The sequence below is a fragment of the Pseudophryne corroboree genome, chromosome 3, assembly GCF_028390025.1.
Source record: "Pseudophryne corroboree isolate aPseCor3 chromosome 3, aPseCor3.hap2, whole genome shotgun sequence".
Lineage (NCBI taxonomy): Eukaryota > Metazoa > Chordata > Amphibia > Anura > Myobatrachidae > Pseudophryne > Pseudophryne corroboree.
The window spans coordinates 19,431,067-19,447,510 of record NC_086446.1 but is presented as its reverse complement, the minus strand read 5'-3'; the positions used below and the strand labels follow the sequence as shown (position 1 = coordinate 19,447,510).

The 16,444-nt window shown below is 49.3% G+C and overlaps 1 protein-coding gene across 1 annotated transcript in view; it reads left to right on the top strand.

The window, feature by feature from the left end:
• LOC135054543 (zinc finger protein 436-like) overlaps positions 1-16,444 on the top strand; it is a 46,973-nt gene that overhangs the window by 8,919 nt on the left and 21,610 nt on the right. Inside the window, exons 3-5 of the mRNA XM_063957688.1 lie at positions 6,172-6,363; positions 6,620-6,698; positions 6,817-6,914. Of these exons, the coding sequence (XP_063813758.1) occupies positions 6,172-6,363; positions 6,620-6,698; positions 6,817-6,914 (369 nt within the window). The remainder of the gene's footprint in view (positions 1-6,171; positions 6,364-6,619; positions 6,699-6,816; positions 6,915-16,444) is intronic.

The following is a 16,444-nucleotide window of genomic DNA, read 5'->3' as shown; positions in this document are numbered from 1 at the left end:
TCTATAGTAGGCATTCCCAACCACGGTCCTCAAGGCACACTAACAGTGCATGTTTTAGTGATATCCAGGCTTCAGCACAGGTGACTTAATTAGTAGCTCAGTTATTTTGATTTAACCATCTGTGCTTCAGCCTGGATATCACTAAAACCTGCACTGTTGGTGTGCCTTGAGGACCGTGGTTGGGAATGCCTGATCTATAGTAATAATATAGGGACATGACTGGGGAGGTGAGGAGATCTGGGAGCGTCACAGTGACATCACTTATATCTATAGTAATAATACAGGGACATGACTGGGGAGGTGAGGGTATCTGGGAGCGTCACAGTGACATCACTTATATCTCTATAGTAATAATACATGGACATGACTGGGGAGGTGAGAGGATCTTGGAGCGTCACAGTGACATCACTTATAGCTATAGTAATAAAACAGGGACATGACTGGGGAGGTGAGGGGGTCTGGGAGCGTCATAGTGACATCACTTATATCTATAGTAATAATACTGGGACATGACTGGGAAGGTAAGGGGATCTGGGAGCGTCACAGTGACATCACTTATATCTATAGTAACAATGCAGGGACATGACTGGGGGGGTGAGGGTATATAGGAGTATTTGTAATGATATTTTCTCTATCGTCCTAGTGGATGCTGGGGTTCCTGAAAGGACCATGGGGAATAGCGGCTCCGCAGGAGACAGGGCACAAAAGTAAAGCTTTCCGATCAGGTGGTGTGCACTGGCTCCTCCCCCTATGACCCTCCTCCAAGCCAGTTAGATTTTTGTGCCCGGCCGAGAAGGGTGCAATCTAGGTGGCTCTCCTAAAGAGCTGCTTAGAAAAGTTTAGCTTAGGTTTTTTATTTTACAGTGAGTCCTGCTGGCAACAGGATCACTGCAACGAGGGACTTAGGGGAGAAGAAGTGAACTCACCTGCGTGCAGGATGGATTGGCTTCTTGGCTACTGGACATCAGCTCCAGAGGGACGATCACAGGTACAGCCTGGATGGTCACCGGAGCCTTGCCGCCGGCCCCCTTGCAGATGCTGAAGTAAGAAGAGGTCCAGAATCGGCGGCAGAAGACTCCTCAGTCTTCTAAAGGTAGCGCACAGCACTGCAGCTGTGCGCCATTTTCCTCTCAGCACACTTCACACGGCAGTCACTGAGGGTGCAGGGCGCTGGGAGGGGGGCGCCCTGGGAGGCAAATGAATACCTATTTTGGCTAAAAATACCTCACATATAGCCTCCGGAGGCTATATGGAGATATTTAACCCCTGCCAGAATCCGTTAAGAGCGGGAGACGAGGCCGCCGAAAAAGGGGCGGGGCCTATCTCCTCAGCACACAGCGCCATTTTCCCTCACAGAAAGGCTGGAGGGAAGGCTCCCAGGCTCTCCCCTGCACTGCACTACAGAAACAGGGTTAAAACAGAGAGGGGGGGCACTAATTTGGCGCTAGAAATATATAAAAAAGATGCTATAAGGGAAAACACTTATATAAGGTTGTCCCTATATAATTATAGCGTTTTTGGTGTGTGCTGGCAAACTCTCCCTCTGTCTCTCCAAAGGGCTAGTGGGTCCTGTCCTCTATCAGAGCATTCCCTGTGTGTGTGCTGTGTGTCGGTACGTGTGTGTCGACATGTAGGAGGACGATGTTGGTGAGGAGGCGGAGCAATTGCCTGTAATGGTGATGTCACTCTCTAGGGAGTCGACACCGGAATGGATGGCTTATTTAGGGAATTACGTGATAATGTCAACACGCTGCAAGGTCGGTTGACGACATGAGACGGCCGACAAACAATTAGTACCGGTCCAGACGTCTCAAAAACACCGTCAGGGGTTTTAAAACGCCCGTTTACTTTAGTCGGTCGACACAGACACAGACAGGGACACTGAATCCAGTGTCGACGGTGAATAAACAAACGTATTCCTTATTAGGGCCACACGTTAAAGGCAATGAAGGAGGTGTTACATATTTCTGATACTACAAGTACCACAAAAGAGGGTATTATGTGGGATGTGAAAAAACTACCATAGTTTTTCCTGAATCAGATAAATTAAATAAAGTGTGTGATGATGCGTGGGTTCCCCCCGATAGAAAATTATGGGCGGTATACCCTTTCCCGCCAGAAGTTAGGGCGCGTTGGGAAACACCCCTTAGGGTGGATAAGGCGCTCACACGCTTATCAAAACAAGTGGCGGTACCGTCTATAGATAGGGCCGTCCTCAAGGACCAGCTGACAGGAGGCTGGAAAAATATCATAAAAAGTATATACACACATACTGGTGTTATACTGCGACCAGCGATCGCCTCAGCCTGGATGTGCAGAGCTGGGGTGGCTTGGTCGGATTCCCTGACTAAAAATATTGATACCCTTGACAGGGACAGTATTTTATTGACTATAGAGCATTTAAAGGATGCATTTCTATATATGCGAGATGCACAGAGGGATATTTGCACTCTGGCATCATGAGTAAATGCGATGTCCATAACTGCCAGAAGATGTTATGGACACGACAGTGGTCAGGTGATGCAGATTCCAAACGGCACAAAGGTGTATTGCCGTATAAAGGAAAAGGAGTTATTTGGGGTCGGTCCATCGGACCTGGTGGCCACGGCAACTGCTGGAAAATCCACCATTTTTTACCCTAAGTCACATCTCTGCAGAAAAAGACACCGTCTTTTCAGCCTCAGTCCTTTCGTCCCTATAAGATCATATCTGCCCAGGGATAGAGGAAAGGGAAGAAGACTGCAGCAGGCAGCCCATTCCCAGGAACAGAAGCGTTCCACCGCTTCTGACAAGTTCTCAGCATGGCGCTGAGACCGTACAGGACCCCTGGATCCTACAAGTAGTATCCCAGGGGTACAGATTGGAATGTCGAGACGTTTCCCCTTCGCAGGCTCCTGAAGTCTGCTTTACCAAGGTCTCCCTCCGACAAGGAGGCAGTATGGGAAAAAATTCACAAGCTGTATTCCCAGCAGGTGATAATTAAATTACCCCTCCTACTACAAGAAAAGGGGTATTATTCCACACTATATTGTGGTACTGAAGCCAGAAGGCTAGGTGAGACTTATTCTAAAAAAATTTTTTTGAACACTTACAAAGGTTCAAATCAAGATGGAGTCACTCAGAGCAGTGATAACGAACCAGGAAGAAGGGGACTATATAGTGTCCCGGGACATCAGGGATGCTTACCTCTATGTCCCAAATTTGCCCTTCTCACTAAGGGTACCTCAGGTTCGTGGTGCAGAACTGTCACTATCAGTTTCAGACGCTGCCGTTTGGATTGTCCACGGCACCCCGGGTCTTTACCAAGGTAATGGCCGAAATGATGATTCTTCTTAGAAGAAAAGGCGTCTTCATTATCCCCTACTTGGACGATCTCCTGATAAGGGCATAGTCCAGGGAACAGAGGGAGGTCGGAGTAGCACTATCTCGGATACTGCTACAACAGCACGGGTGGATTCTAAATATTCCAAAATCGCAGCTGATTCCGACGACACGTCTGCTGTGCCTAGGGATGATTCTGGACACAGTCCAGAAAAAGGTGTTTCTCCCGGAAGAGAAAACCAGGGAGTTATCCGAGCTAGTCAGGAACCTCCTAAAAACAGTGCATCATTGCACAAGGGTCCTGGTAAAAATGGTGGCTTCCTACGAAGCAATTCCATTCGGCAGATTTCACGCAAGAACTTTTCAGTGGGATCTGCTGGACAAATGGTCCGGATCGCATCTTCAGATGCATCAGCGGATAACCCTATATCCAAGGACAAGGGTGTCTCTCCTGTGGTGGTTATAGAGTGCTCATCTTCTAGAGGGCCGCAGATTCGGCATTCAGGATTGGATGCTGGTGACCACGGAGCCCAGCCCGAGAGGCTGGGGAGCAGTCACACAAGGAAAAAATTTCCAGGGAGTGTGATCAAGTCTGGAGACTTTTCTCCACATAAATATACTGGAGCTAAGGGTAAATTTATAATGCTCTAAGCTTAGCAAGACCTCTGCTTCAAGGTCAGCCGGTATTGATCCAGTGGGAAAAACATCACGGCAGTCGCCCACGTAAACAGACAGGGCGACACAAGAAGCAGGAGGGCAATGGCAAAAACTGCAAGGACTTTTCGCTGGGCGGAAAATCATGTGATAGCACTGTCAGCAGTGTTTCATCCCGGGAATGGAAACTGGGAAGCAGACTTCCTCAGCAGGCACGACCTCCACCCGGGAGAGTGGAAACTTCATCGGGAAGTTTTTTCCACATGATTGTAAACCGTTGGGAAATACCAAAGGTGGACATGATGGCGTCCCGTCTGAACAAAAAACGGGACAGGTATTGCGCCAGGTCAAGAGACCCTCAGGCAATAGCTGTGGACGTTCTGGTAACACCGTGGGTGTACCAGTCGGTGTATGTGTTCCCTCCTCTGCTTCTCATACCTAAGGTGCTGAGAATTATAAGACGTAGAGGAGTAAGAACTATACTCATGGCTCCGGATTGGCCAAGAAGGACTTGGTACCCGGAACTTCAAGAGATGCTTACAGAGGTCTTATGGCCTCTGCCGCTAAGAAGGGACTTGCTTCAGCAAGTACCATGTCTGTTCCAAGACTTACCGCAGCTGCGTTTGTCGGCATGGCGGTGGAAAGCCGGATCCTAAAGGAAAAAGGCATTCCGGAAGAGGTCATTCCTACCCTGGTCAAAGCCAGAAAGGAGGTGACCGCACAACATTATCACCACATGTGGCGAAAATATGTTGCGTGGTGTGAGGCCAGGAAGGCCCCACAAAGAAATTTCAACTCGGTCGTTTCCTGCATTTCCTGCAAACAGGAGTGTCTATGGGCCTCAAATTGGGGTCCATTAAGGTTCAAATTTCGGCCCTGTCGATTTTCTTCCAGAAAGAATTGGCTTCAGTTCCTGAAGTCCAGAAGTTTGTCAAGGGAGTATTGCATATACAACCCCCTTTTGTGCCTCCAGTGGCACTGTGGGATCTCAACGTAGTTCTGGGATTCCTCAAATCACATTGGTTTAAAACCAGTCAAATCTGTGGATTTGAAGCATCTCACATGAAAAGTGACCATGCTCTTGGCCCTGGCCTGGACCAGGCGAGTGTCAAATTGGTGGTTTTTTCTCAAAAAAGCCCATATCTGTTTGTCCATTCGGACAGGGCAGAGCTGCGGACTCGTCCCCAGTTCTCTCCCTAAGGTGGTGTCAGTGTTTCACCTGAACCAGCTTATTGTGGTGCCTTGCACCTACTAGGGACTTGGAGGACTCCAAGTTGCTAGATGTTGTCAGGGCCCTGAAAATATGTTCCAGGACGGCTGGAGTCAGGAAAACTGACTTGCTGTTATCCTGTATGCACCCAACAAACTGGGTGCTCTTGCTTCTAAGCAGACTATTGCTAGTTGGATGTGTAATACAATTCAGCTTGCACATTCTGTGGCAGGCCTGCCACAGCCAAAATATGTAAATGCCCATTCCACAAGGAAGGTGGGCTCATCTTGGGCGGCTGCCCGAGGGGTCTCGGCTTTACAACTTTGCCGAGCAGCTACTTGGTCAGGGGCAAACACGTTTGCTAAATTCTACAAATTTGATACTCTGGCTAAGGAGGACCTGGAGTTCTCTCATTCGGTGCTGCAGAGTCATCCGCACTCTCCCGCTCGTTTGGGAGCTTTGGTATAATCCCCATGGTCCTTTCAGGAACCCCAGCATCCACTAGGACGATAGAGAAAATAAGAATTTACTTACCGATAATTCTATTTCTCGGAGTCCGTAGTGGATGCTGGGCGCCCATCCCAAGTGCGGATTATCTGCAATACTTGTACATAGTTACAAAAATCGGGTTATTATTGTTGTGAGCCATCTTTTCAGAGGCTCCGCTGTTATCATACTGTTAACTGGGTTTAGATCACAAGTTGTACGGTGTGATTGGTGTGGCTGGTATGAGTCTTACCCGGGATTCAAAATTCCTCCCTTATTGTGTACGCTCGTCCGGGCACAGTACCTAACTGGCTTGGAGGAGGGTCATAGGGGGAGGAGCCAGTGCACACCACCTGATCGGAAAGCTTTACTTTTGTGCCCTGTCTCCTGCGGAGCCGCTATTCCCCATGGTCCTTTCAGGAACCCCAGCATCCACTACGGACTCCGAGAAATAGAATTATCGGTAAGTAAATTCTTATTATTGTTTCCCCAATACACAGGATTACACAGTAGTGAAGAAGACATCCAGTGAGTGTGAAACACCCAGCAGCCGTCCCCATGTGTCAGGAGGACTGAGCAGGACCCAGAGCCCCATCACGGTGCCTCCACCTCACTCACTGAATCATGAGAGGCACAATGACCAGAAGATCCTGGAACTCACTAACAAGATCATTCAGCTGCTGACTGGAGAGGTGACTGCTGGGAATGGGGCGTTATACAGTAACACCAGGGGACGTGTCTGGGTGATGACTGGAGAGGTGACTGCAGGGAATGGGACATTCTACAGTAACACCAGGGGACGTGTCTGGGTGATGACTGGAGAGGTGACTGCTGGGAATGGGACATTATACAGTAACACCGGGGGACGTGTCTGGGTGATGACTGTATCATTGTGAGTGTCAGGTTCCTATAAAGTGTCAGGATTTCACTGTCTATGTCTCCATGCAGGAGGGGGAGTATATAGAGGAACACAGGGGTCTGTACAAGGACGTGATGATGGAGAATCACCGGCCCCTCACATCACTGGGTAAGAGGAGACTGTCATGTATTGTACAGGGAAGAGCAGGTATGGGACCCCCTATATACACACATCACCTGATAATCACATATATACACTGTACTCAGTCAATGTGTGTCTCCTACAGATGGACCCAGTAACAGAGATACCCCAGAGAGATGTCCCCGTCCTCTGTATTCCCAGGACTGTACAGAGGAGAATCACATGACCCCACAGGAGGATCAGGTAGGTGTACCCCCAGGGAGGTACTTGCTGTAATGTACAGGGATACTTAATATTCTGTAGTGATGGGGCTGGTGTGAGATATCCGGGTGATAATGAGACACGTGGGGAAAGTAGTGTAATTGGGGGTCTCTAGCCCCCTGCCCCACTATAGGACCCTAATAACAATATGAAAACATCTATCCCTGTATGAAGGGCCCCATACAGTAGAACGATAATGCCCCATTTAATTTTGACCTTTTGGGCTGATAAATCGGGTGAAAAGTGGCAAATCGGATGTGTTTTACATCCGATCCGATGTGCGGTCCCGTAAGCATCGGATCGGAGCCCCTAGGTCGTTCAAGGGAAATCGTATGCGACATGAGGGTCCGACATGTGGCTGTAGTGTATGGGGCCCTTAGGAAAACAGAATGGGATCACAGATATATTGTAATATGTGAGAAATGTATCTGGGCAATTAGTACTATTGTGTTATTTTTCTCCTGATTACTCTGAGTAAATGATGTCCGGCATTAATAAAGCATTATTTCTTCTTCTTCAGGGTCTGTAGGCATCCACAGGGATGACATTGGGGTATGGTGGTGAGATCAGGATCATACAAGCTTTTCAGAGCTCCCAAGATGCACTGGTCCTTCACCCCTATACCCGCCCACAGCCTAGGCTGCTCAGTTTGTCGTTTGGTGCCAGCAAGAGCGGGTTCACCTTTAGAATACTGGGCTGCGTTTAAGCAGCCGAGGCTTTTATTTCTTTTTATAAAGAGCAGGCAGTGCTAGGCAGTCCTCTGTATGCCAGCGCTGCTGCTCCATGAACCCCCCCCCCCCCCCCACCGGCGCTGCAACTCCAGCCACGGCGAGGTACTTTCCGCAGGACGCCTATGGACTTGGCTAGTGTGGCCACACGGCAGTACCCCGGACTGCAGACAGAGCGCGGGTGGACAGGTGAGGTGTGCTCCCACTTGCAGGAACCCGCGTCTATATGCAATCCTACCTCCAGTCTTGGAGACAGATTGGAGGTGCTGATGTGGACACCGGATTCGTCCGGGACTCCACTGGACCACCAGGGCTGATTATACTGGCGCAGAGAACAGTTAAAGTCAGCATAGGGGAGGCCAGCCGCTACCCTGCAGCCATTCCCCCAGTTTAGGGCACCCTTCCGCTGAGGTCTTCCCGCCACTGAGCTGCACCTCCTCCACCCTCCTCCCCCTCAGAGACAGATGGCAGCCATTTTCAGCTTTGCTCAGGTCTCCAGGATCACTGGGTCCAGTCTCCCTGTATACCTCTTCTAGGACTCGGGTTATACAGCGCTATTTCCTACCAGTCAATGGTCTATGTATTTAAGTTTAGTGCCCTTTGCAGTTTTATTGTGTATTCTGCAATGTATGTGACTTGTGCTAGCTCTGTTGTCTGTATTATTTTTCTACTGTCATTTTATACCTTTCCCATTCTTTCACAACCCTAACGTACTGGTGTATCGGGGGTTCACTGTACTACACAGCTACCCGTGTTTGTGAAGGCTGTCACATACTCTCTTGGTTACACACTGCTTATTGCCATATTGTGTGTTTTTCTATACCTACAGCTGTGTCTAGCAATGGCAAGGGTAACAAACAGGCTGCGGCTCCTACACTGGTGTCCTGTAAATCCTGTTTAGCAGGATGTGGTACAAGATGGTCTATATGCCACTTGTTATTCCCCTCCGGGCCAGTCAGCCCCTCCAGCCCCTGCTCAGGAACCCCCTTGGGCTTCGTTTTCACAGATGCTGGCTACAATTGTGGACCACATAACAGCCCCTGCAATACCTCCCCCTGTGGCAGCATTTTTCAACCACTGTGCCGTGGCATCATTTCTCAGGTGTGCCGGCTGAGAAGCAGAGTCATGCTTGCCAGTGCTCAGCTGTCATGACTCTGGATGCTGACAGCAAGAACCGGCGGAGGAACAAGAGAGCTAAGTGAAGGGAATCTTACCACCTCACTGTTGGATACGCATGCGGTGTGAAAGCAGAGCCAAAGCTACTTCCCTGTCTGCACTCAGCAACGGGGACATCCAGCTAGGTTAGAGACCGAATAATCCCTAGTGTTATTGCCTAAAAGTGGCAATGGCCTGTGTTCTGCCTTGTAGTTCTTCTACTGGGGCAGAACGGATGGTGTAATGGTTAGCATTACTGCCTCACAGCACTGAGGCCATGGGATTCCTCCGGGTGCTCCGGTTTCCTCCCACAATCCAAATATATACTAGGTTAATTGACTCCCCACAAAATGTAACCCTAGTGTGAATGTGTGTGCGTGTACATGTAGGGAATATAGAGTGTAAGGTCCACTGGGGCAGGGACTGATATGAATGGACAAATATTCTCTGTAAAACGCTGCGGAATATGTGTGCGCAATATAAATAACTGGTCCTTTCATCCCCAGGGCAAGGCTAGATGTCAGTCCTTTCCTAGGCAGTCAACCTCCACAAAGGCCTCCTAGCCCAGGACCAAGCAGGCCTGGGCTACCAGACGTCCATCTACCAGTTCTGAAGATAAGCCTACAGCCTAATGGGGTGGGCCTTCTCCTGGGAGTTCCCAGGGTGGGAGGCTGACTTGTTCAGCACAGTCTTGGCGTTGGACTACAACAGACGCCTGGGTGCAAGAAGTGGTCTCTCACGGGTATGCCTTCTCCTTTCTGAAACGGCCATCCCACCAGTACTTTTACACAAGTCCCCCATCAGACCTGTGCAAAGGCCAGGCCCTCAAGATGACCATTCACTTCTTGCTGCACTGAGGGGTAGTAATCCCTGTCCCATCGTCTCAGCAAGGAAGGGGGTTTTACACCACTCTCTTATTGGTTCAGAAACCCAATGGGTCTCATCGAGCTATCCTAAATCTCAAGTTTCTGAACATATTATCAAAGTGCCCAGGTTTCGTTTGGAAACTCTCCGTTCTATTGCCCTGGCTATGCAGCCTGGGGACTTTATGGTGTCTCTTGACATCGAGGACGTTTACCTACATCCTCCCTATCTAATTGCTCCTTCAGTGTCCGCTTCTCTGATTCCACCTCCTCTTCACTACCTCTCTCAGCTGGAGTACCGCAAGGCTCGGTCTCAGGTCCTCTGCTTTTCTCAATCTATACCTCATCTCTTGGGAAACTAATCAGCTCTTTCGGATTTCAGTATCATCTGTATGCGGGTGATACTCAAATCTACCTATCCTCCCCAGATTTGTCACCCTCTGTATTGGGCCGTGTCACTGAATGCCTTTCTGCCATTTCATCTTGGATGACATCTCGCCACCTCAAACTTAATATTTCCAAAACAGAATTTATTATATTTCTCATACGTCCTAGAGGATGCTGGGGACACCAGAAGAACCATGGGGTATAGACAGGATCCGCAGGAGACATGGGCACTTTAAGACTTTCAAAAGGGGTGTGCACTGGCTCCACCCTCTATGCCCCTCCTCGAGACTCCAGATTTTGAATTGTGACCAGTGAGACTGGACGCACTACAGGGGAGCTCTACTGAGTTTCTCTGAAAATACTTTTTGTTAGGTTTTTTATGTTCAGGGAGGCTGCTGGCAACAACCTCCCTGCTTCGTGGGACTGCGGGGAGAGAAGTATGACCAACTTCTAGTGAGTTTAATGGTTCTGCTTCTGGCTACAGGACACCATTAGCTCCTGAGGGTTTGATCGCTGGGTACGCTCAGATGCTCGCTCCCACAGCCGGCCGTCAGCCCCCTTACAGAGCCAGAAGTCAGAAGACAGGTGAGTAGAAGAAGAAAGAAGACTTCAGTGACGGCATTTCCCTGAGGTACCGCGCAGCGAGCGGACGCGGCGCGCCAAGCTCCCGCCCACACACACAGCACTACTGGGTGCAGGGTGCCGGGGGGGAAGGGCGCCCTGGGCAGCTTAAAATCCTCAGCATAAACTGGCAAGAGAGGACATTAGTGCAAAGGCACTGTCCTAACCCCCGCCAGTATAATCAGTATTACAAAGAGTGGGACGGAAGCGCTCCATTAAGGGGGCGGAGCTTCGTCCCCGCAGCTCACTCTGCGCCATTTCATCTCCGCTGGCTGCAGAGGCGCTGGTCCTTCCTCACACTCCTGAACAAGTATCAGGGTGCAAAACGGGGGTGGGGGTGGGGGGGAGGGGTTGGTTATTTGGTGCAGTAATATAATATAAAAAGCGCTACAGGTCTAGGGAATTTTAGTAATCACTTCAGACCCATTGATTTGGCGCTGGGTTGTGAGCTGGCAAATTCCCTCTGTGTCTCTCTGACAGGCTTTTCTGTGGGTCTGTCCCCTATAAGCCCAGTGTGTCTGTGGGTGTTTATTACACGTGTGTCGGCATATCTGAGGCTGAGTGCTCTTCACAGGAGGAGGCTGTATTAGAGACGCAAAAGGCGGTGGGGGTGACCATGTCGGCATCGCCGACTCCTGATTGGGTAAATGTGTTGAATGCTTTGAATACTAATGTAGCTCGTATTAGTAAACGATTAGACAAGTCTGAGTCTCATACCCAGGCATGGAAGAAATCCGTGGAAGATATGTTATTACAAGTTCAGGTCCCCTCGGGGTCACAGAAACGTACGTTTACCCAGTTGGCTGACACTGATACCGACACGGACACTGATTCCAGTGTCGACTATAGTGATTCCAGATTAGATCCGAAATTGGCAAAGAGCATTCAGTACATGATTGTGGCTATTAAAGAGGTATTGCATATCACTGAGGACCCTGCTGTTCCAGATAAAAGGGTCTGTATGTATAAGGAGAAGAAACCTGAGATAACGTTTCCTTCCTCTCATGAACTGAATACTCTATTTGATAAAGTCTGGGAAAGTCCTGACAGAAAATTTCAGATTCCCAAAAGGATTCCGGTGACTTATCCGTTTCCCTCTGGGGATAGGGAAAAGTGGGAGTCACCCCCCATTGTGGACAAGGCCTTATCGCGGTTGTCTAAAAAGGTGGCTCTCCCTGGCACCTGGCACGGCAGCCCTTAAAGACCCTGTGGATCGTAAGCAGGAAGCTATGTTAAAATCCATTTATACGACCACAGGTACACTACCCAGACCGGTCATTGCTTCTGCGTGGGTGAGTAGTGCTATTGAAAAGTGGGCAGATAACTTGTCATCTGATATAGATACCCTAGATAGGGATAACATCCTCTTGACGCTGGGTTATATCAAGGACGCTGCGGCTTACCCTAAAGGAAGCGGCGAGGGATATTGGCCTTTTGGGATCAAAGGCCAATGCCATGGCAGTCTCAGCTAGACGAGCATTGTGGATTCATCAGTGGAATGCTGATGCTGCCGTACAAAGGTGGTGTCTTGTTTGGTGACGGCCTCGCTGATTTGGTATTTACGGCTACCGCGGGTAAGTCATCATTTTTGCCTTATGGGCCTTCGCAACAAAAGAAGACACACCACTATCAAATGCAGTCCTTTCGGCCCAATAAATACAAGAAAGGGCGAGGTTCGGTCTTCCTTCCTTGCTGCTAGAGGAAGGGGAAAGGGGAAAAGATCACCAGCCGTAGCGGTTCCCAGGAGCAGAAGTCCTCCCCAACTTCTGCCAAATCCAGCGCATGACGCTGGGGCTCCGCTGCGGGAGTCCGCACCGGTGGGGGCATGTCTCAAACTCTTCAGTCAGTTCTGGATTCGTTCGGACCTGGACCCATGGGTTTTACAAATAATATCCCAAGGGTACAAACTGGAGTTTCAAGGCGTCCCCCCTCACCGATTTTTCAAATTGGCCTTGCCAGTTTTTCTTCCGGACAGGGAGGTAATTTGCGACGCCATACAAAGGTTCTGTCAAAATCAGGTTATCGTCAGGGTTCCCCAGTCACAACAGGGAGAAGGCTTTTATTCAAGCCTATTTGTGGTCCCGAAGCCGTATGGCTCGGTCAGGTCAATCCTAAACCTGAAATCCCTCAATTTCTACCTAAAAAAATTCAAATTCAAGATGGAGTTTCTCCGAGCGGTGATCTCCAGTCTGGAGGAAGGGGATTTTATGGTGTCGGTGGACATAAAGGATGCCTACGTACATGTTCCCATTTATCCTCCACATCAGGCTTACCTGAGGTTTGCAATTCAGGATTGTCATTACCAATTTCAGACGTTGCCATTTGGCCTGTCCACGGCTCCGAGGAGTTTCACCAAAGTAATGGTGGAAATGATGGTTCTACTTCGCAAGCAAGGAATCACAATTATCCCGTACTTGGACGATCTCCTGATAAAGGCGAGATCCAGGGACCAGTTGGTAAAAAACGTTGCCCTGTCCCTGACAGTTCTTCAACAACATGGTTGGCTCCTGAACTTGCCAAAATCACAGTTGATTCCGGCGACAAACAAATTCTGAAACCACCAAGAGTGTCAATCCATCAGTGCACTCGGTTGCTGGGGAAGATGGTGGCGACCTACGAGGCCATTCAGTTTGGCAGATTCCATGCCAGAGTGTTTCAGTGGGACCTGTTGGACAAGTGGTCCGGATCCCACCTGCACATGCACCAAAAGATAATCCTGTCTTCCAAGACCAGAATATCACTCCTGTGGTGGCTACACAGCTATGACCTCCTGGAGGGGCGCAGGTTCGGGATCCAGGACTGGATCCTAGTAACCACGGATGCAAGTCTCCTAGGATGGGGTGCAGTCACACAAGGGGAAAACTTCCAAGGAAGATGGTCAAGCCAGGAAACTTGTCTCCACATAAACGTTCTGGAGTTAAGGGCCATTTACAACGGCCTTGTGCAGGTGGAACATCTTCTTCGCAATCTGCCCGTGCTGATCCAATCGGACAATGTGACAGCAGTAGCATACATAAAACCGCCAGGGCGTAACAAAAAGCAGAGCGGCAATGGCAGAAGTCACAAAGGTTCTCCGCTGGGTGGAGAAGCATACAAGTGCACTGTCAGCGATCTTCATTCCCGGAGTGGACAACTGGGAAGCAGACTTCCTCAGCAGACACTATCTCCATCCAGGAGAATGGAGCCTCCATCAAGAGGTCTTCACAGAAGTGACAAGTCATTGGGGTATTCCTCACATAGACATGATGGCGTCGCGCCTCAACAAGAAGCTTCAGAGATATTGTTCCAGGTCCAGGGACCCTCAAGCAATAGCAGTGGATGCACTAGTGACACCATGGGTGTTTCCGTCAGTGTATGTATTCCCTCCACTGCCTCTCATTCCAAAAGTTCTAAAGATCATAAGAAGAACAAAGGTTCAAACAATCCTCATTGTTCCAGACTGGCCAAGGAGGGCTTGGTATCCAGATCTTCAGGAATTACTCATAGGAGATCCCTGGCCTCTTCCTCTACGCGAGGACCTGTTACAGCAAGGGCCGTGCGTAAACCAAGACTGACCGCGTCTAAGTTTGACGGCATGGCGGTTGAACGCCAGATCCTAGCCCGAAAGGGTATTCCCAGTGAAGTCATTCCCACACTTCTTCAGGCCAGGAAGGGCGTAACGTCTAAACATTACCATCGCATTTGGAGGAAATATGTGTCTTGGTGTGAATCCAAGAAGGTGCCTGCGGAAGAGTTTCAGCTAGGACGTTTTCTCCATTTTCTACAAGCAGGTGTGGAGGCGGGCCTAAAGTTGGGCTCAATTAAGGTTCAGATTTCAGCCTTATCGGTTTTCTTTCAAAAACAATTGGCCTCCCGTCCAGAAGTTCAAACTTTCGTGAAGGGTGTGTTGCACATCCAACCTCCATTTGTGCCCCCTGTGGCATCATGGGATCTTAATGTGGTGTTGCAGTTCCTTCAATCGCATTGGTTTGAACCTTTACAGACGGTGGAGTTTAAGTTTCTCACTTGGAAAGTGGTCATCCTGTTGGCTTTGGCGTCCGCAAGGCGGGTGTCTGAGTTAGCGGCCTTGTCTCACAAGAGCCCTTATTTAATCTTTCATGAAGATAGAGCAGAAATGAGGACTCGGCAGCATTTTCTGCCGAAGGTGGTTTCATCTTTCCACATGAACCAGCCTATTGTGGTGCCAGTGGCTACTGACGCTTTCGTTGAGTCAAAATCTTTGGATGTGGTCAGAGCTCTGAAAATTTATGTCGCCAGAACGGCTCGGGTTAGGAAAACCGAAGCTCTGTTTGTCCTGTATGCTCCCAACAAGATTGGGTGTCCTGCTTCCAAGCAGACCATTGCACGCTGGATTTGTAACACGATTCAGCATGCTCATTCCACAACCGGATTACCGTTGCCGAAATCGGTGAAGGCCCATTCTACTAGAAAGGTGGGCTCGTCCTGGGTGGCTGCCCGAGGGGTCTCGGCATTACAGCTTTGCCAAGTGGCTACATGGTCGGGTTCGAACACTTTTGCGAAGTTTTACAATTTGATACCCTGGCCGATGAAGACCTCAAGTTTGGTCAATCGGTGCTGCAGAGTCATCCGCACTATCCCGCCCATTCTAGAGCTTTGGTATAATCCCATGGTTCTTTTGGTGTCCCCAGCATCCTCTAGGACGTATGAGAAAATAGGATTTTATACCTACCGGTAAATCCTTTTCTCTTAGTCCGTAGAGGATGCTGGGCGCCCGTCCCAGTGCGTACTGTATCTGCAGTTATTAGTTATGGTTACACACCTGTTGGGTTCTGTTTATACTCAGCCTGTTGCTGAAATTGTTCATGCCGTTGGCTTGTGTTCTGTTGAATACCACGTTGTGCGGCGTGCTTGAAGTGTGTGCTGGTATGAATATCACCTTAGTTTAACAATAAATCCTTTCCTCGAAATATGTCCATCTCCCTGGGCACAGTTCCTATAACTGGAGTCTGGAGGAGTGGCATAGAGGGAGGAGCCAGTTCACACCCCTTTTAAAGTCTTAAAGTGCCCATGTCTCCTGTGGATCCCGTCTATACCCCATGGTTCTTGAAGCATCCCCAGCATCCTCTACGGACTAAGAGAAAAGGATTTACTGGTAGGTATTAAAATCCTATTTTCCCTTGTTCAGTCACTACAGCATTCTCTTATCCTACAACCTCCTCTGCCAATACAAACTAATAAGGGAAATGTATCTGCACAGTGGGGAAGACAGGAACCATCAGCTCCTATTATACTCCTGTTCTCCCCCTCACATCATGTCACTGTGTGTTACTAGTCCAGAGATCTGACCAGTCTCCTCTCCACACTCTCTGGTGTATCTCATACGTCAGGAGCCATCAGCCCCTATTATACTCCTGTTCTCCCTCTCACATCATGTCACTGTGTGTTACTAGTCCAGAGATCTGACCAGTCTCCTCCCCACACTCTCTGGTGTATCTCATACATCAGGAGCCATCAGCCCCTATTATACTCCTGCTCTCCCCCACATATCATGTCACTGTGTGTTACCAGCCCAGAGATCTGACCAGTCTCCTCTCCACACTCTCTGGTGTATCTCATACGTCAGGAGCCATCAGCCCCTATTATACTCCTGCTCTCCCCCACATATCATGTCACTGTGTGTTACTAGTCCAGAGATCTGACCAGTCTCCTCCCCACACTCTCTGGTGTATCTCATACATCAGGAGCCATCAGCCCCTATTATACTCCGGCATAGAGGGAGGAGCCAGTGCACACCCCT